This window comes from Carcharhinus amblyrhynchos, chromosome 17, assembly GCF_965287045.1.
Source record: "Carcharhinus amblyrhynchos chromosome 17, sCarAmb.v2.hapA, whole genome shotgun sequence".
Classification (NCBI taxonomy): domain Eukaryota; kingdom Metazoa; phylum Chordata; class Chondrichthyes; order Carcharhiniformes; family Carcharhinidae; genus Carcharhinus; species Carcharhinus amblyrhynchos.
In genome coordinates, this window is record NC_137340.1 from 36,296,129 (window position 1) to 36,317,323 (window position 21,195).

A 21,195-nucleotide genomic window follows, 5' to 3' on the forward strand; every position below is an offset into this window, starting at 1 on the left:
CTGCACCGAGTTCCTTTCCCATTACCCAGTGTTATGTTGTACCAGTAATTAGGAGATCAGCAATATTTCCTCCCACCTTTTCCAGAACCATCACTAACAATAACAGGTGTCCGGTCCAAAACTGAAATCCCTGAATAAGTACACACATTAACTTAAATGAGAACGCACAGTAGCCCTGTGAGTGAATGTGTCCACCAAGCACAAAAGATTTCTAGCGAACCAGAAACAGAATATAGCTGCACTCTGGGCAGAGCTGGGGATATACAGAGGCAACCCGGTTAAAGCCATGCCGCATTTGGTTTAGCCAACGTGGGCTTGATTAGACGGTGGGTTATTTTTACAACAGGGATCAGCGTGCGAAGTTCGCTGCTTTTTAATGTGGAAACTGTTTGAGAAACCTGACGAAGAGGAAGGAATGAAACTCGGGTCAGGGTTTTGTGTCAAGGGTTAAATTACTTTTGGAATGCGAGACTGAATGAATCGAAGTGATGGTTCCTTTAAGATGTTGTGCTGTCCGGACTGTGGTCAACCCCAGTGTCTATTTCCGTACACTTAATCCACTGAGATTCAAGTCCCTGTGTATCAGAGAGGTGGATAATCTGCAGGCGGCTGGTGTATCGGGTGAAATCGCACCTTTCAGTTGCAGCCTGAACAACAGAGGAGGCAGCGAGTGCCTGGCTGAGACCAGTCTGCCTTTGGCTGAGAGGGAGATTCGGGCGAGGCAAACTTGGGATGGTTCTACCTTCGCAGGGAGGCGCCGAGAACAGAAATGGCATTATAACAGGTGTCGCATAGGGGTGGAGCGCCGCTGGGAATTCCAAGTACAGTACACTTCCCCTCCACCACACCTTCCCCACCAGCCTCAACTACCCCAGGTCCTACCTAGCCACAAGTATTGCCCACAGATTAATGGTGTCTGAATCCCAAAACTGCATCTTGTCCCCAGAGCGCTGTGGATTTTCAGAAAGGAAACATGAAACAGCCGGACAGAACAGACACTGCAGCAGCAATCTGCAGGAACAGCCCCGATTCTGTCTATCCTTTAATCTCACTGCACTGTTAAATAAAACAAAATACCCTCATCCAATAAAACATGCAACAGACACACAGAAAACAATGATCTTGCATTCTTAGCCAATGAAACGTAAATCCATCCGCAATAGGAATCATACAGAGGCCGTTCCCATCTGAACGAGCACCTTAAACATTTCCACATTAAAGGTTACAGACCAGAAAGCTGCCTTGTGTCGCCCCCATTCACTCTGCAGCCCCAATCCAATGGCTGGTGTCACTCACCTCGGGTGGACATGGCTGGGCAGACCTGTTCCTATCGGAAGGGCAGACACCTCACACACACACACAGCTAGCAGGTAGAGAGAGGATTAGAGCACTGCTGAGTGGTTTATGCCGAGGCTGGTACTCGGCGCCGCTGCGTGACCGGAACGTAAGGTACGTGGGCTGAGAAAATAACAAGTGCGAAGGGGCGAATCCCCCCTCCAGACAGAGGCGGGTAACACCGGGTGAGATGGGTACCACCTCTCACACAGCATCGCGTGCATCACACAGCAACAGCTAATGTTGTACAGTCACCATCACATAGTCATCCTGTTCACGTTAATCAGTGCAACTGCTGTTGTGTTCTGACACAGCATTCTGACCATGCAATATTATGGCTCCATTATTACTGCCCGGAATGCTGTAGTAGTTATTTTTCATGCAGTGTATCGATTGGTGTTGAACATAATCTGCTGGCGAGAGATGCCCCACAGGGGTGCTTCCAACAAGAGGTCACAGGTATAGGCTGAGGGGCGGTAGATTTAAAACTGAGATCAGGAGGAACTACTTCTCTCAGAGGGTGGTGAATTTGTGGAACTGGCTGCCTCACAGAGCGGTGGAGTCTAAATCGTTGAATGGTTTCAAGAAGGAGATAGATATATTTCTAATTTAAAAAAGGGATAAGTGGATATGGGGGAAAGGTGGGGAGGTATTTAAGATGTGGATGTGCCAGCGTTGGACTGGGGTAAACACAGTAAAAAGTCTGACAACACCAGGTTTTAGTCCAACCGATTTATTTGATAGTAAACGCACAAGCTTTCGAGGTTTCCCTCTTCGTCAGATGAATGGAGAGTTCTGTCCGAGGCCAGAACTCTCCATTCACCTGACGAAGAGGGAAACCTCGAAAGCTTGTGCATTTACTATCAAATAAATCGGTTGGACTAAAACCTGGTGTTGTCAGACTTTTTACTGAGGTATTTAAGACCAGGGAGAGGTCAGCCATGATCTGATTGAATAGCGGAACAGATTTGCAGGGTTAAATTTTGCTTACTTCTGCTCCTGATTCGTATGTTCCAACAATAGAATCGATTTGGCTGGAGCTAAGGAACAAAAAAAGGTGCATTGCAATGTTCAATGGGCCACCAACTGGTGAGAACAATGCAGAGCAACAAATTTGTAAGAAAATTGGAGAGAGGTGCAAAAATATATATTAGTTTGAATGGGGGATTTAATTATCTGAAAACTGATTGGGACAGTAAGCGTAAAGGATAGAGAGAGGCAAGAGGGTGTTAAGGAGAATTTTCTACAGCAACAATTTCCAGTCCAACTGAAAGGAGGCAGTGCTGGACCTGGGCCAAGTGGGTTAAGTGTCAGTAGAGAAACTTGTAGAAAATAGTGATCATTGTATCATAAGGTTTCAATTGGCTATAGGAAAAGACAAAGAACAGTCCAGAGTCAGAATAATTAATTGTGAGAAAGTCAACTTCCAAGGGTCAATAATGCATCTGGTCCTGATAAATTGGAATCAAAGATTATCAGGTAATATGATAATAATACTGAACAAGCTGCTTTTAAAGAGATGGTTCAAGTACAGTCAAGGTATTTTCCCAGAAAAGGGAAAGGGAGGGTAATTAAATCTAAAACTCCCTGAATGACAAAGACATATCGATTAAGATGAAGTAGAAGTGTGCCTATGATAACTAATAGGTAAATAATGTAAATAAGAACTCAGCTAAATATAGGATGTACAGGGAGGAATTGAAAAAGCAAATAAGGGAAGCAAAGAAAGAGCATAGAAATAAGGAACTTCAATTATGTAGAGAGATTGGAGAAGTTGGGACTGTTGTCCTTGGAGAAGAGAAGGTTAAGCGGAGATTTCAAATGAGGTGAGAGGAACGGCCCTTGACATCAGGGTCACATTTCACTGACTGCGGCATCAAGGAGCCCTAGCAAAACTGGAGCCTTACCTAGCACAAAGGAAGATGGTTCTGGTTGTTGGAAGTCAGTTGTCTCAATTCCAGATATCGCTGCACAAGTTCCTCATGGTAATGTCATAGGCACAAAATCTTCAGCTATTTCATTGATAGCCTTCCTTCTATCATACAATCAAAAGAGGTGATGTTTGCTGATGATTGCACAATGTTCTGCACAATTTGTGACTTTTCAGACACTGAAACACTGCATGTCCAAATGCAGCACAACCTAGACAACATTCAGGCTTGGGCTGACAAGTGGTAAATAATACTCATATTATAGAAGTACCAGGCAATGACCATCTCCAACATGAAGATACCTAACTATCACCTCTTGACATTCAATGTGATTACCATCGCTGAATTCCCCACTATCAACATACTGCAGGTTACCATTGACCAGAAATTTAAGTGGACTAGCTATATAGATATTATGACTACAAGAGCAAGTAAGAGACTGGGAATCCGTCCATGAGTAACTCACCTGATACCTCAAAACTGATCAACATCCTACAAGGCACAATCAAAAGTGTAATGGAATACTCTCCTTTTGACTGGATGTAAGCAGCTCCAACAACAATCAAGAAGCTTGGACAAAGCAGCCTGCTTGATTAGCACCCCTTCTACAAACATTTACTCCCTCACTCCTTCCACTATAGATGCACAGTAGCAGCAGTTTGTGTCATCTACAAGATGCATTGCAGGAACTCACTAAAGCTTCTAAGATAGCACCTTTCAAACCCATGACCGCTACCATCTAGAAGGACGAGGGCAACAGATTCATGGAAACACTACCACTGTGAAATTTCCCTCCAAGTCATTCACCATCCTGCCTTGGAAATATATTGCTGTTCCTTCACTGTCGCTGGGTCAAAATCCAAGGAACTCCCTCCCTCACGGCGCTGGGGGGTGTGTCTACACCACATAGACTGCAGCAATTCAAGAAGGCTTCTCACTACCACTTCTCAAGGGAAGTTTGGGATGAGCAATAAAGGCTGGTTTCGGCAGCAAAGACATCATCCCTTGAATTAATTTAAAAATCATGAATGGTCTGACAAGAGTAAATAGGAGAAATGGTCACACCAGTGGAAGGATCAAGAACCCCCAGAGGGTACATATTTAAGGTAGGTGGCAAAAGAAACAATGGCAACATGTGTCATGCATTAAGCGGTTAGGATCTGGAGTGTGTTGCCTAAGAGTGTGGTGAAGGCAGGGTTAATTGAGAGGAAGAAGATCATGATATGAAACAAAAAAACACGCAGGTCAATGGTGAAAAGGCAAAGGAGTGACACTAGGTGAATTACTCCTTTAGAGGGCCAGCATAGAAATGATAGGCTGAATAGCCCCTTCTGTGAAACAATTCTATAATTCTATAACTGTAAAAAGTACAAAAGAGCCATATATCCACGTAGCCTTGTAATAGAATTAAGCGAGCAGGCAAAACTGGCAGTTGGATGTCAAGACTAGGAAGTGTGAGGTTGTCCATGAAGAAAGATAGATCTTAATGGTGAAAAATGAGGAACCTTGGGAGAACAGAAATTAGTTTCAAATACAGAAAACAGTAAAAGCTGGTGGCGAGGCACAAAAAACAATTTAAAAAGCTAATGGATTGTGGGTTTTTACTTCAAGGGAACTGGAATACAAAGGGCTAGATGTTCAGTTACAGCTATAAACAGCTTTAGTTAGATTCCATTTAGAGTGAAACATTAAGTTCTAGACACCTCAGGCAGGACATATTGAAGTATTGCAGATTCACCAGAATGAAAACATAGCTAAAAGGCTTAACTTAAAAGGATGGGTTGAATAGACTCAGCCTATGTTTATCATCACTCACCTGATGAAGGAGCAGTGCTGTGAAAGTTCATGATTCTAAATAAACCTGTTGGACTTTAACCTGGTCTTGTGAGACTTCTGACTGTGCCCACTCCAATCCAATGCCAGCATCTCCACATTGTGTTTTTTTGAACATGGAAGGTGTTTCAAAATATTAATAGGGTTGATAGGATTGATAGAGAAAGATTATTTCCATGGTGGAGAATTACAGAAGTGGACCATTCAGGGGTGATCTCAGATAATACTTCACAAATGAAGGACAGTGGAAAAATGGAACTCTAACCCTCAAAGCTACCATCACTGATGGTTTTATAGAGTGGAAAAATCTACAGTAGAGTAGATTCCAATAGTGAAGGGTGAAAGCTGTGAGATAGAAAGGAAGATTATACATGCAAGATCTCTTAAATCCACGAAGACAGCGATGATGACAGTCAGGTGATATTTAAGAACATAAGAAATAGGAGCAGGAGTAGGCCATCTAGCCCTTTGAGCCTGCCCCGCCATTCAATAAGATCATGGCTGATCTAAAGTGGATCAGTTCCACTTTCCCGCTTTCTCCCCATAACCCTTAATTCCTTTGTCTATCAAAAACCTATCTACCCGTGTCTTAAATATATTCAGCAAGGTAGCCTCCACCACTTCAATGGGCAGAGAATTCCAAAGATTCACCACCCTTTGAGTGAAGAAGTTCCTCCTCAACTCTGATCTAAACTGTACCCCCCCCCCCGCCCCTTATTTTGAGGCTGTGCTCTCTAGTTCTGCTATTTTTAGCTGATGGGAAGTCAGGAAGCACTGGAGTCATGGATTTACAGACATTTTCTGCAAATTAACACACACCTACTGTGTTATAGATGTGCTGTAGATGTGTAAGATATAGCTGGAGAGCCCTATAAGCAGACATGATATGAGGGATTAAGTTTGGGTGTATGTGGGTTATTGTGGAATTTGAAACAAGGTTGACTAGACTTTGAGGTAGGAACATTGGAAAGAACATAGGAACAAGAAATGGACCATTCAGCTTCTCTAGTGTGTCACACCATATAATCTGATCTATATCTCACATCTATCAATACCCTTCTCTGACAAAAAAATCTATCAATTTCAGTTTTGAAATTTTAAATTGACTTTGCCTCAACAGGGTCAAAATCTTGCTTGAGGCATCATACTTTTCATTTTGGAATTCTCCTCCTAAATGCTTTCATGATAAGAAGCATTCGCTTTGATTGGGCCTGTGCTTATTTTCCGCACGTACCACCTCATCCCCTCCTCCCATTTGCAATAACCTTCCTTTGTTTCTGGTTCACCATTCTCTTTACAGAGTACTTTTAAATGCCTAGTTACATGAGGGATGATATCTACAAACACTTTAATCATTCTCAGTAGAGGGCAATTCTAACAAGGCTAGCATTTCTTATCCACCTCTAGATGCCCTTGAGAAGATGGCGCTAGACTTTATTCAACTGTTGAGATGCAGGTTAAAGTTATTCTCACACTGCTGTCAGACAAATAATCCCAGGACTTTAACCCAGCAACAAGCATAATTTGTGTTAAAGCTATAATAGTCTTAGGTAATATCTGCCTATCTGTGCGGAGGATGCTTATCTATACAAAATTCAACACTTGCAACAATTATAGAAGTGCACAAACAGCAAACCTTCACACCTTTGTCTCTAAAAATAGACAACCTAGTCACTGCTTTGTAACTAAAATATATCATTCATCATAAAAAAAACTAGGTTGAATCCCTGGGATTTATTTTCAGTTTGTTTTGAACACACCATCAGCTGTAACTGTTCATTACAGTGGCTGGTTATTTATCATGAACAGGGTTTCACTTCACTCACCTCCACTAACTTCTGTTATGACCACAGCAGATGTCACTGACGAGAAAGCCAAACCCCGGAGGGAATCTTGACTTCCGGGCCATACCCATTTTTTGTGTTTTGAAAACAAGATGAAACTATTCTAATCTCAGCAAAACAAAATTCAGTAACATGTTAGGGACTTTAAAATCAGAAGTAAAAGATTTACTAATGGGAAGAAAACATAAGCACACAACATTAAAGTAACACAATTAAAAATAGTTTTACACAAAATTCCCTCCAAAAGACTCACTACTTGGTCAGAACCACCAGGAAACACTACCCCAGCAACACTCCCTTACAAATGTTTAACTGTAAAAATCTAGTAATATTACCCAAGCCAAAGCTGCTTCTGCTTGAGCGGCACAGTGGTTAGTACTGCTGCCCTCACAGTGCCAGGGATCAAGTTCAATTCCAACGTCAGGTCACTGTTTGTGTAGGGTTTGCACATTCTTTCTTTATCTGTGTTGATTTCTTCTGCATGCTCTGTTTTCTTCCCACAGTCCACAGTGCCACTGTGGATTGGCCATGCTAAATTGATCCTTCTGCCGGTACTTTAGACCTCACCTGTCCAAGGCTCATAAGAACCTGACCAAAGTCAACGGAGAATGCCATTTCACAAGCCTTACCTGCCCCATGATCAGGTAAATCCAGTAAAATCCTGGCCTTAGTGTTGGGGGATTAACAAGATAAACATATGAGGTTACGGGGATAGGATTTGGGTGGGATTGTTGTCGGTGCAGGCTTGATGGAACAAATGGCTTCCTTCTGCACTAGGAATTCAATGAAATTCTTTAATACGGCATACCACACGATCTCTCAAACTCACTTCCACTCTGCTTTGATAACCCAAGACTTCAGGGCAAGACTGTAACCTCAAAACTTTTCTGTCATGAGTGGATAAGTTTAAGTTTTAAGTTCATTTATTAGTGTCAAAAGCAAGTTGCTGTGAAAATCCCAGAGTTCACACATTTGAGCGCCTGTTCGGGTACACTGAGGGAGAGCTTAGCATGGCCAATGTACCTAACCAGCATGTCTTTTGGGCTGTGGAAGGAAACTGGAGTACCTGGAAGAAACCCACACAGACACAGGGAGAACGTGCAGACTCCACACAGACAGTGACCTAAGCCGGGAATCGAACCCAGATCCCTAGCGCTGTTAGATAGCAATGTCTGATTCAAACTGCATCTCTTCCAACCCACAGCTGTTTCCATATCTTTCTCACACAGCTAACCCATAAGCTCTCAACAGTTCTCCTCAAATATCAATTTTTACTTTTTATTCACAATTCCATTGTCATCAACACTTCTTCAAATTCAACTTTGCCAAAATATACATGGTTTTTGTGTTTTCCTACTGCCCCAAATTTAGATCAAATAAATTTTAACAACCTTTCCTTGTTTATTCTGACACCTTTAAAAGCTATAAAAGCCTTTTACTCCCCTTTAAAATTTAGCAGCTGAAAAGAACAGATTCCTAAGTATCTCCTAATGCAAAGTTCAAAATCTAGCCTATTTACTTATAAACCACTTGACCATTAAAGTCTCATTGCAAATACACGTACCTTTATTCTCTTTCTCTCAACTCTTCCAGACTAAAGGTCTCTGTTAATCTTTATTCAGCTTAATTCAATCAGACATACAGGGTGGAATTTTAGCATCCCGCCTGCCAAGGGAATTGTAGCACGTGGGACACATACTATGCAAAGATCCGTTGTCCTCGGGCAGGATTTTCCAGTCTTTGGGAGAGCATGGTTGGAAAGTTCCGCCCACAGTCTTCTTTGCGGAGTGACACAATATTTGCCAAATTATCACATATCAAATCATCCAACTATTGTTTTCCAAATCCTGGTTCGCCAGCTACAAAGCTCTCCATATCCTTATGCATGCTCCCTCTGCAACATCCTCCAGTCATTTATCCCAGTTTGATTTTGATTGTGGCCCACTACATTTCCATTGTTTTTTCTGATCCATCAACCTTTGTGACAATGTTCAGCATCATTCCTTGACACGGTGAATTCCTTTCAAATCCACTTGCCTTCAAAAGCATGCTGAAAACCTACATCATTGACCTTGTCTTCAACAGCCTCAGCTCTTTACCAAACATTTGCTTGATTATCAAAAATCTTTGTCAAATGTTTTCAGACATGTTGGTTCTATCGGTGCAATAGGCAAGTTGTTGTAAGCAGTTGATTTTCCAAATTGACAGTGTTTTTGCCTCGAATTCAAAGTCAGATGTATGTAGGACAACTTGTTCAAAATGGGAAGAGGAGCAAGTCACATCTATGTGATCCTCAGAGGCCACCCTATTTCCCACTCCATCCTGCTTTATTGCAGTTGATTTGAAAAGTATTGTCAATGAAATGAAATCAGGATTTAGATTTGGACAGAATCCACTAATCTGATTGCTTTCCTTGTTTGATAGTTTAGGTTGAGCTTCATGGGGACACTCACTGTCCCCCATCACAAATGGACAAGTAAAATGCCTAGAGAAAAGATGCAAACAGACGTGTATAGCCAAAGTTTAAGGTAGGGGAAGAATCCTCATGAAATTTTGGGATCTTTGTGTTTATACCATTGAACTATATTTTAGGTCAATGAACATTGGGACATTACTTGTGAGCATCCATATTGCCATCTCCATCCTGACATGCACCATGTTTTTAAGTCAGGCATGAGGCAGGCATGGGGTTAACAAACATGCATTTTAACTCCAGAGCCATATTCACATATTCCAGGCCTGACCCCTATCCATATTTCATAGATTTCCAAGGGGGAGGGGACAGGCCAAAGCTAGCAGGAGCTCACTGTGAGAAATCCACGTGAATGGTCTGCAGCAGCCAGCTAAGTGCATCAGAGGAAGGGATTGCAGTGGCACTGTGATGCTGCTCCTTTGGAAAAGGAGGAGGCAAGTTCAGGACAGGTGAGGGTAAGGTCTTCTTGTTTGACCCCAAGAGCCCTCCTGCTCCTAATGGTCCAGGAAGAAAAATTTTTAAAATAAAGTCAATCACCTGGCCTCTTCTGGCCCTGGATCCATTTTGTGGCAGCTTTCCTGAGTGCAGTTACCTGGGGTTAAAATGAAATCATGGTTCAAATTACATAATCAATTATAACATTTACATTTTAGTGAGTCCTTTCATACTGGTCAAATTGTTGGCCCTTGCAAATACACCATTACTGACCAACCTTATACACTTGTGTGAAACTAACTGGGAGTTGTCCCGTATGTTTCTGGTAGCACTTGGAAATGACTCTGAGGCAAAACTATGAGGGGGGTGGTTACTTTCATCACCATTGGTAAAGTATGGCTATCAGGTCCAGCAGGGAGCAGAGCCTTCTTTCTTGACATTGCCATGTCAGGTGGTGACAATCAGTCTCCATATATACTGTTTCTCAGAGTGGTTTAGGAAGCTGAGCCTCTGTCTGTGCCCCTGTTATGTAGGGAGATGCCTTCTGGAGCTCAACTTCCCTGGCTCCTCTCTCTGCTGACGATTTGCAGGTTCCTCGAGAGCAGGCCGTTGTTGGAGCAGATGGTCTTCTTGTTCCTCTGTTCTGGGCCAAGACACCTCTCATTCTGATCTGAGTGACAAAAATATATGCAAAGTACAGAAACTAGCTTCTCACTTTAAATATTCTGAATGACCACTTCCGCAATAGCATGAAATAAATCTATTGAGTATTTATTACTATATATGCCTGACTCTTAATAACTCCCATGAATTATCATTGCTTTTGTTCCAATGGCAAGCTTCAAGAAGCCAAGGAAATTCTTGAATGTGACATTAAATCTGAATGTGGATTGAAATTTAGCTATAATTGGCAATACGGTGGCACAGTGGTTAGCACTGCTGCCTCACAATGCCAGGGATCCTGGTTCAATTCTGGCCTTAGGTCACTGTCTGTGCAGAGTTTCCACATTCTCTCTGTGTCTGCATGGGTTTCCTCCAGGTGCTCCAGATTCCTCCCACAGTCCAAACAAAGTTGAGTTTAAAGTTTATTTATTAGTCACAAGTAGGCTTACATTAACACTGCATGATGTTACTGTGAAAATCCCTGAGTCGCCACACTCCTGTTTGGGTACACTGAGGGAGAATTTAGCATGGCCAATGCATCTAACCAGCACCTTTCAGACTGTGGGAGGAAACTGGAGCACTGGAGGAAACCCACACAGATATGAGGAGAACATGCAAACTCCACACAGGCAGTGACCCAAGCTGGGAATTGAACCTGGTCCCTGGCGCTGATGAGGCAGTAGTGCCAAACACTGTGCCACCATACCACCCCTTTATTTTAATATGTGCCGGGTAAGTGGACCAGGCCATGCGAAATTGTGCCTTGGTGTCCCAAGATGTGCAGGTTAGGTGGATTAGCCATGGGAAATGTATGGGTTCGCAGGGGAGAGAGCCTGGGTAAGATATTCTGTCAGGGAATTGGTACAGACTCAGTGGGTCGAATGGATTACTTCTGTACTGTAGTGATTCTATGAATTGACTGATTATTTACTTAAAATTTCAACACACTTCTCTGGAGAGAGTTTTGCTTAACAGGCTCAATCTCCCAGGCACAGCTGTATTTTCGGCCATTTAACCACTCACCCACACCTAAAACCTAGTGCTCCAAGTTAAAGTTTCCCACATTCTTAAGATCTATTCCTTTTTCATTTCACCTTTCACGACAATGAGTGGGCTGAGTAAAATATGGGAAATTCTATAAGAAGCCAATTGTAACTGAAGAACTTGCAACATATTTTCACCCTGGCAATCCAAATGTTAACTTACTGTCATGTTCTGTCCTCTAGTGGCAAGTTGATGGTATCGTAGCCAACCAACTGGTTTTAGAACTCTGCTCATCAGACTGAATTTTATTGGCCCTCAGATAGTGTGAGTGAAGGGGGAACCTGGTAAAATAACAGGCAACCTTGAGTTTTCCCTGTGGCAGTATGAATGCTTCAAAGCTGCTGTTCCTTTGGGCAACAGATCTGAAGGCAGCTGATGGGGAAGAAAACCGGTGAGCATGTACGTGGACAGAACCACCCAATTGCTCCCAGTATCAGTGCTCTGAAACCCACGGTCAAATTCAGCCCATCAAGTTGCAAAGCTACCTCCCATAGCTGTAGGTTTTCAATGCAAGTGGATCAGTCCCACTGAAGCAATTTGTGATGTTCAGGAACCAGGAAATTGGATATCTTGACTGATCTCACCACAAATTGCCTGCAAGCAATTTTACATTTATGCATTTTGCTTCTGCACACATATATGAAGCCCTGTGCTGGGACGCTTAAAGACAAAAAAACTTATTGTGTACGATAGCTTTATTTTAATATTTAAATCGGTGCCTAAGACATGCACATGATGTAAATGCACATAATGTCCTTCCTCAACCTCTCTACCAATTACCCTCCTCTCATTGAAAACCCTTCCCAAAATCCATCTTATCAGTTGCCTCCCCTTTCCTGACCTAGTACTATTTTCTTTACACCCATTGGTGAAGCTCATTGCAACAACTCTAGCATGACATGCCCCTCATAATCATAAGTTCCTGCAATTTGCATTGTGTGTTTGATTATTTTTTGTTTAGTGGCATCATAGGATGTTGTGGAAGTTTATGTGAAAACAAAAAATAGCTGAATGCTATTGGTAAAATCATCCCGTAACTTATCACTTATAAGAGTTCAGTAGAGTCAGAAGAAAGTGAGCAAGCAGACGTAATCCAGGCTATACGGATGATAAGACAACATAAAACAAGTGACTGGAATTGATTTTAAACCACTGCAATCATGTTCATTCATTTATGAAGTGGCAATAAATGAAAGGAAATATGAACATGGGTCAGCTGCCATTGAAGGTAAACTCACTGCTATTGCCACCAACGACATGAGCGTACATTGACAAAGTTAACAGTCACGACTGGGACAAGAGGCTCTGAATGCCCTGGGTCAGCAGCAAGGCAGTTGCAGTGCTGTGTCATCTGCTGTATACAGACCTGTGGCCAACCTGTAACATGGAATGTCTGCCACGACTCTCACCAACTCTTACAGATGCATCATAGAAAGCATTCTTCCTGTATACAGCTTGATAAAGCTCCTGCTCTGTCTAAGACCACAAGAAACTACAAAGGGTCATGAACAAAGCTGAGACTATCACGCAAACTAGCCTCCCATCCATTGTCTCCATCAAAGGAGATTTCGGAAGGAGCCTAACTGATCATAGGGAGGCGAATCTACAATCGACAGAAGCTAGCCACTTTGAGCTGATTGTACAACCGTGAACATCCAACACACTGGAGCATTGTGTTGCTAAAATAATGTACAAGAATGGTAAGTGAATTATATTCTAGAACATGGTAACACCGGGAATTGTGTTGCACTAAATTTGTAATCATGTGTTCAAAAAAATGAATCTTATTAATCATATGGGTGAGTCATCAATTTATGATTTTACAGTTCTGAGTCAAAATGAACCTGGATGTAAAAACCAAGAAGCAGGAACATATAGAATAAAGCTCTCAAATTCCAGGTGCTGACAGCTGAAATTTAGCTCCTGCTTGTTTATCAAATTACATCTCCAATTCCTTACATATTTCACAATCCGCCACGCGCCATCTGCATTAAATTTGCAGGCATGAAACAATTTGACCTTTCCTTTCTGCTCTATCTGATCTGACAGGGTTGTCCTATGATGAGAGGTTGAGTGAATTGGGTGGAATATTCTCTGGGATTTAGGAGGACGTGAGGTGATCTCATCGAAACACATGAGGTCCTTAAGTGGCTTGACAGGATAGACACCTGAGAGATTGTTTTCCCAGCTGGAGAATCTAGAATATGGGGGTGCAGAGGTGAGGGAACATTTATTCACTCAAAGGTTTGTGACTTTTTGGAATTCTCAGCTCCGGAGACTTGTGGGTGCTTCATCGTCGAATATATTTAAGCCTGGGATAGACAGATTTTTGGTCTCTGAGGAAATCAAAGGATGTGGGGAGCGGGCGAGAATGTGGAGCTGAAGCTGAAGATTGGGCACGATCAAACTGAATGCAGCAGCAGGCTCGATAGGCTGCATGGTCTACTGCTGTTCCTAATGTTCTTAGATCTAAAACAAAATGTAGGGAACGGAATCATTTGCAGATTTGAAACGCATTTGACGATATTGTACCGGGGACATTTCAAAACAACATTAATTTAGTCTACTTTAAATATGTAGACACACTGACCAGACCTAGGAACGTTGGCAGTTTTCCTGACAAAATCAGCTGATTCTATGCCTAAAGTATCAAAGAATTTATCATCTTGAGCCAGTGGTGACAGGTCAATCTCATCACTATGTTGAAAGATTCCTGTGCATTGGAGTTTGGATCAAACAAGGGAGGTAGAATGAAGGATGAAGTTCTACTAAGAATAGATCTTATCAATACTAATGAACAGTGTCATCCAAATGTGCACTAAGCGTATATGATTCTTAAGGTACGCGTATAAAAGTGAACTTGCAAAAGACAGTAGAAAGATATTAAAAACAATCCTGTGTTTTTTTAAAGATTACCTTCTGGATTCTATTCCTGTTTGTCATTCAGTCCTGGAACAGGATCCTGCACCTTCCCTCATGGGATTGCCAACTCTCCAGGAATGGCCTGGAGCCTCCAGGAATTGAAAATCAAATTCCAGGACACTGTTGTGTACAACCCTGAAGAAAAGTTATTGGGACATTTTAAAAATGTTTGTTTTTGTCTTTTTTTTTGAACATTTCTCTTGACCAGTCACAAAAGTATTGAGAATGAGAGAGACAAGGCTGTTTGGCTGACAGTCAAGAATCATCAAATTGGGTAATGAGTCTCTTCCCTTTCCAATTGACGAAAGAAGCCAGCGCTGATGGAAGTGTTGACAGATTAATGGCTGGATGGGGATGATAGCTGCAGGAATACATTTAATTGCAATTGGCAACCCTATTTTTCCTCACTATCTGGGTTTGATTCCCGGTTTGGGTCACTGCCTATGTGGAGTTTGCGTATTCTCCCAATGTTTGCATGGGTTTGCTCTGGATGATCCCTTTTCCTCCCACACTCCAAAGATGTACAGGTTAGATGGATTAGCCATGCTAAATTGCCCCTTAGTGTCAGAGGGGCTCGGAGGGAAAATATGTGGGGTGATGGAATCGGCCTGGTTGGGAGTGTGATCTGTGCAGACTCGATGGGCCAAATGGCTTCCTTCAGCACTGTCGGGATTCTATGTTTAAACTGCCATTGGGGTCATTTTTACACTAACTGCTTGCTTGGGTAGTAAACTGACAGAATATGCCTATTTTTCACTTGGGTCCATTTGCACTCTCACCCTCCATAATCAATGCTTGGGATGCTTTTGCTGTACAAAAGGTGCAATGTAAATATGCATTGTTTCTGCACAAATACAAACAGTGTCTTTCAGAGCCCGGTTTAAATGACATTTCTATTTATCTACAAATGTTTGATCAGCAATTAAACTGTTCCTTTTTCTTTATCTGTTTAATTTCCTGATGGCAGAACTGCTGCTACCAGTGGGTTGATTAAATGTTGCTGTGGCTTTAAGATCTTAGGTCTCTCCAGCCTCTGCTGTTTAGAGAGTGGAATTGCAAACAGCTTTTTCTGTTCCAGTGCCTGCTCGACATACACAAGTTGTGCTCCTCACTGCCCCCTGGTGATGGGAAGACCACATTATATATATATATATCAGTGAGTGAAACAATGCAGGCTATGTTCTCTATGGACTACATTATCAGTTGGTAAGACACTGCAAAATGTGCTCTTTCTGTGACCATGAGTGATACAGGTCAAGAGACCATGGAGGCTGGAGCACAGGAATCTCGGCCTCTGCAATTGTTCAACAGGCTGATTGGATGAGAATGAGGGCTGCAGAGTGGATGAGCTAACAGACCATGGCACTGTGGGATAGAAGCCATTCAAATGACAGGAGTAAAACTGGGATATAGTGATGAGGGATAGTAGAGGAGGGGGATAGACACTTTTCTGTGCAACCAAGAGCTTGAGTCTAAAAGGCGTTGTTGCCAGGGTTTGGGCATCTGCTCAGGGCTGGACAGGAACCCGGAGATGGAAGATCCACTTGTCATGGCCCATGTAGTTATCAATGACATAGGTAAGACTAGGAAAGATATTCTGCTTAGACAGTATGAGGAATTAGATGCCAAATTGAAGAGCTGAACCTCAAGGGTAATAATCTCTAGATTATTATTTGAGCCACATGCCAACTGGCAAAGAACACATGAAAGTGAAATGAATATGTAGCTCAAAGACTGGTGTGCAGGAAGTCGGTTTCAGTTTGTGGGCACTGGTATCAGTACTGAGGACAGTGGAGACTATGCCATTGGGATGTCTTACATCTGAACTGTGCTGGGACCAGTGTTTTAGTGAGCCAAAACAGAGGGGCTTTAATAGTGGGAGGGTGGGGGGAATAAGGGATTGAGCTTCGGTCAAAGAGCAAACCAAGAGATAGAGTCATGGTTGGACAGCAAAATGGTAGTATGGGAAATGAAGATCAGATAATGGCAGCAAGAAACAGAGAGAACAAAATCTAAGAATGCAGTAACAGTCAAGACTAGATATTACAAAGATAACAAAAAGACAAAACTAAAGGCTCTCTACCTGAATGTGTGTAGCAAACATAATAAAGTAAACAAATTGATAGCACACTGAAGAAAATAAATGTGATCCGATAAGCATTATGGAGGTGTGGCTGATGGTTTGACAAGGAAGATTGAGGGATATATGATGTTCTAAAAGAATGGGATTCAAGGTAAAGGTGGTGGGGTAGCAATGTTAATCAAGACATTTATGCAGTAGTTAGAGATCACCTTGGTTAAGGAGATCAGGATATGGAATTGTTTGGGTGGAAATGAGGAATAGTGGGGATAATAGGGGATAAAGAAATTACTAGTGAGAGTGGTCTACAGACCCTCTAACAGTAACCACAGTGTAGGATGAAGGATACAAGAAGAAATATTGGGTGCTTGCGATAAAGGGATGGCAATAATCATGGGTGATTTTAATCTACGTATAAACTGGAAATCAGATTGGCAGTAGTAGCCTAGGTGAGGAGTTCATAGAATGCTTTTGAGATCATTTCTTAGAACAACATGTTCTAAAACCAATCAGAAATCAGGTCATATTAGACTTGGTATTGTGTAATGTGACAGGATTAATCAATGACTTCAGAGCAAAGGCACCCCGAGCAGTGACCACAATATGATTGAATATACATCCAATTTGAGTGAGGTGAGAGTGAGTTCAAGACCAGTATCTTCAAGTTATATAAGGGCAACAATGTGGGCATGAAAACTAGACTAGCTGAAGTGAATTGAGTTACTAGACTAGGGAATATATTAATTGAGAAGCAGTGGCAGACATTTTAAGGACTATTTCAGAATACTCAGAATAAGTGTAAGTGTTGATTTCCTTTTCTGAGGAAGGGTGTTCTTGCTCCGGAGGAAACACAATGAAGGTTTACCTGGTTAATTCTGGGGATGGTGGGACAGTTTTATGAGGAGTGATTGACTAATTAGGATTGTTTTCAGACAAATGAAGGGGGAGCCCATAGAGGCTTATAAAATTCTAACAGGACTAGACAGGGTAGATGCAGGAAGGATTTTCCCAATGGTGTCCAGAACCAGGGGTCACACTGAGGATACAGGGTAGACCATTTAGGATGGAGATGAGGAGACATTTCTTCACTCAGAGAGTGGTGAGCCTATGGAATTCATTACCACAGGAAGGAGTTGATGTCAAAACATTGAATGTATTCAAGAGGCTGTTAGATATAGCACTTAGACCGTTGATGGTCATGGGGAGAAAGCAGGATTAGGCTATTGAGTTGGATGATCCGCCATGATCGTGACGAATGGCAGAGCAGGCTTGCAGGACCGAATGACCTCATTCTGCTCCTATCTTCTACGTTTCTATGCTTCTGCATCACCACCGTAAATAAAAATTTTAGGGGGAGGACCCACCATCCATGGGTGGGTAAACAATTAGCTCTCCACAGAATCACTCAAGCGTCAAACATAAGGAAAAAAATGTAACTGCACAAAGATGAATGACAGGTCAGATGTTTGGTCAGAATTTAAGGAATGCAGAGAATGACTAAAGGATTAATCAGGAGATATAAATTAGATCATGAAAGGAAGCCACCTCGAAGTGTAAAATCATAGAAATTCTACAGTACAGAAAGAAGCCATTTGGCCCATCAAGCCTGTACCGAGCACAATCCCACCCAGGCCCTACCCCCATATCCCTACGTATTTACCCACTAATCTACACATCTCAGGACACTAAGGGCAATTTTTAGCATGGCAAATCAACCTAACCTGCACATCTTTGGACTTTGGAAGGAAATCAGAGCACCAGGAGGAAACCCACACAGATACGAGGAGAATGTGTAAACTCCACACAGAAGTGACCTAGGCTGGGAATCGAACCCAGGTCCCTGAAGCTGTGAAGCAGCAGTGCTAACCACTGTGCTGCCGTGCCGCTCTTAAATCCTTTCTACAGGTGTTTAAAAATGAAAAGAATAAGTCAAGTTGGTCCTCTGGAGAGTGAGAATGGAGAATTAATCATAGATAATAAGGAAATGGCAGGCTAAATGAACCAATATGTTGCTTCTGTCTTCACTATAGAGAATGCAAAGAACATTCCAGTAATTGCTGCACAGCAGGAGGTGGAAGGGAGAGAGGAACTTGGTTAAATTACAATCACTAGGGAAGTAGAACTGAACAAATGGATGGAGCTTCGGGCTGACAAGTGACTGGGCCTTGATAAAATTCCTCCTCTGATCTTAAAAGAGATGGTTAATGAAGTAGGTGTTAATTTTCCAATCTTTGCTGGATTTTGGAAAGGTTCCATCAAACTGGAAAGTAGCAAATATAACCCATTATTCATGAAAAGAGGGAGGCAGAAAACAGTAATTTATAAACCAGTAAGTCTTATGTCTGCCATGGGGTAGGATTGATTATTAAGGCGATTATAGCTAGGCACTTCAGAAAACTCAAGGGGTGATCAGAAAGAGTCAGCGTGGTTTTGTAGAAAGGGAAATCACGTTTAACCTATTGAAGTTCTTTGAAGGAGTGACATGCGATGTGGATAAAGGTGAACCTGTAGATGTGCTGTACTTGGGTTTCCAGAAGACGTTTGACAAGGTGTCACATCAAACGTTACCTCATGATCTAGGGAGCAATATATTAGCTTTCTGACAGAAAACAGAGAGCATGCATTGTGATGATAGCCACGCAATTGATATATATATATTTGATTTTGTTTAAGGGGTATTTTTAAAATGCAGCTTTATTCTGCAGTCATTGTGTTCGGAAACCATTTAGCTCAACAGTTGTAAAATAGTAAGTTAACTACGCATTTCTGCTAGGAATTTGTTACTTTGATAGGGCAAATGGAGTTTTGTTTATCCAAAAGATAAACAAAAGTTGATTGATAGGGTCATGTGATAAAATGGTTAATGTGCAGAGCTGGGTCTGTAGTAGAGAGAAAGAAATTTCTACAGTTTAGATTTGCAGGTCTGCTGAAGTCAAAGACATGTGCAGGCTGTTCCAGAGAACTCTCTCTCTCCCCACAGAATCTCTCTGAAAGCTTCATGACTGTCTACACTGATAGAAAGTATATCTATGGTTGCCAACTGCATTTAAAGTGGCATTTAAGTCTGCGAGAGGATTTTTTTTGGAACTGAAACAGTGATACATTAGAAATTAAAGTTGTTCCCTTTCATTTTTAAATGTTGTTCAAATGTTAATAGTTAAGCTGCTTCTTTTGTTAGAGTTATCATTAAACTGTGTTATTAAATATAATTTATTTTTCTGTAAAAGATCCCTAAGATGAGAAGAGCAAGACATGGTAGATACACTTACAGGTGACATGAGGATAGGTAAGAAAGTATGTTGTGAAGAGGACATAAGGAGGTTGCGGATGGATATAGATATGCTGAGTGAGTGCGTAATTTAGCAGATAGAGCATTATGTGGAAAAATGTGAAGTAGTTAGTTCACTTTGGCAGTAAAGAAGCAGGAGTATTGCATAAACAAAGAACAGCTACACAATTCTGAGGTGCAGAGGAATCTAGGTATTCTAGTGTATGGGTCACAAGAAGTTAGTATGCAGGTACAGCAAATAATCAAGATGGTAAATGGAATGCTATCTTTTATTACAAAAGGAATTGAACATAAAAGTAGAGATTTTATGTTTCAGTTATATAGAACATTTCAGTGCAGTACAAGCCCTTCAGCCCTTGATATTGTGCCGACCTACAAAACCAATCTAAAGCCCATCTAACCTACATTATCCCAATATCATTCATATGTTTATCCAATGACCATTTAAATGCCCTTAATGTTGGCAAGTCCACTACTGTTGCAGGCAGGGCATTCCACGTGTTTACTACTCTCTGAGTAAAGAACCTACCTCTGACATTATCTATCACACCTCAATTTAAAGCTATGTCCCCTCGTGCTAGCCATCTCCATCCAAGGAAAAAGGCTCTCACTGTCCACCCTATCTAATCCTCTGATCATCTTATATGCCTCTATTAAGTCACATCTTAACCTTCTTCTGTCTAACAAAAATGAACAGATTGTCTTTTAAGAGAAAGGTTGGACAGACTGGACTTGCTTCTATTGGAATTTTGAAGAGGGCAACCTGATATAAAATCTTGAACAGTCTTAACGTGGTTGATGCAGAAAGAATGTTGCCTCTCACAGCTGAGTCCAGAATGAGGACATTGTTTTAAAATTAAGAATTTTAGTGATGAGAATTTTTTTCCTCTCAAAGCTCCCTGCCTCAGATTGCAGAATATTTTTAAAGCAGAGGTAGATGGATTTTTGTTAGGCAAAGATTATGGAGGGCAGGTAGGTAGATAGGAATGTTGGACTGCAAACACAAACTGATCAGCCATGATATTAAGTGGCAGAGCAGGTTGGAGTGGCTAAAATCAAGCATCAGATCAAGCACAAAATGAAATGCAATTGCTTATCTCGTCAGTTTGGATCTTGTTTATCTCTCTTGTGGAGACTGTGAATTGGATTCAATTGGAATTTGTATTTGGTTTTTGGAACAAGCAAGGAATGGATTTGGGCTTGCCCAGTCCAATCTGTAACTTTAAGGATGGAATAAAAAAAAATTTTTAAAAATCGTATGTTGGTATGTTTACCGTTCCCTGCCACTGGGAAGACCACATCATCAATCAGGTCATGTGGACTATGTTCTTCTCCACCCCTAATGA

The 21,195-nt window shown here is 41.7% G+C and overlaps 1 protein-coding gene across 1 annotated transcript in view; it reads right to left on the reverse strand.

Moving 5' to 3' along the window:
• ablim1b (actin binding LIM protein 1b) overlaps window positions 1–1,381 on the reverse strand; it is a 385,473-nt gene extending 384,092 nt beyond the window's left edge. The window contains exon 1 of the mRNA XM_080205818.1: window positions 1,297–1,381. Coding sequence (XP_080061944.1) covers window positions 1,297–1,309 — 13 coding nt within the window. The 5' untranslated portion in view covers window positions 1,310–1,381. The remainder of the gene's footprint in view (window positions 1–1,296) is intronic.
• Between the last annotated feature and the right edge of the window lie 19,814 nt (window positions 1,382–21,195).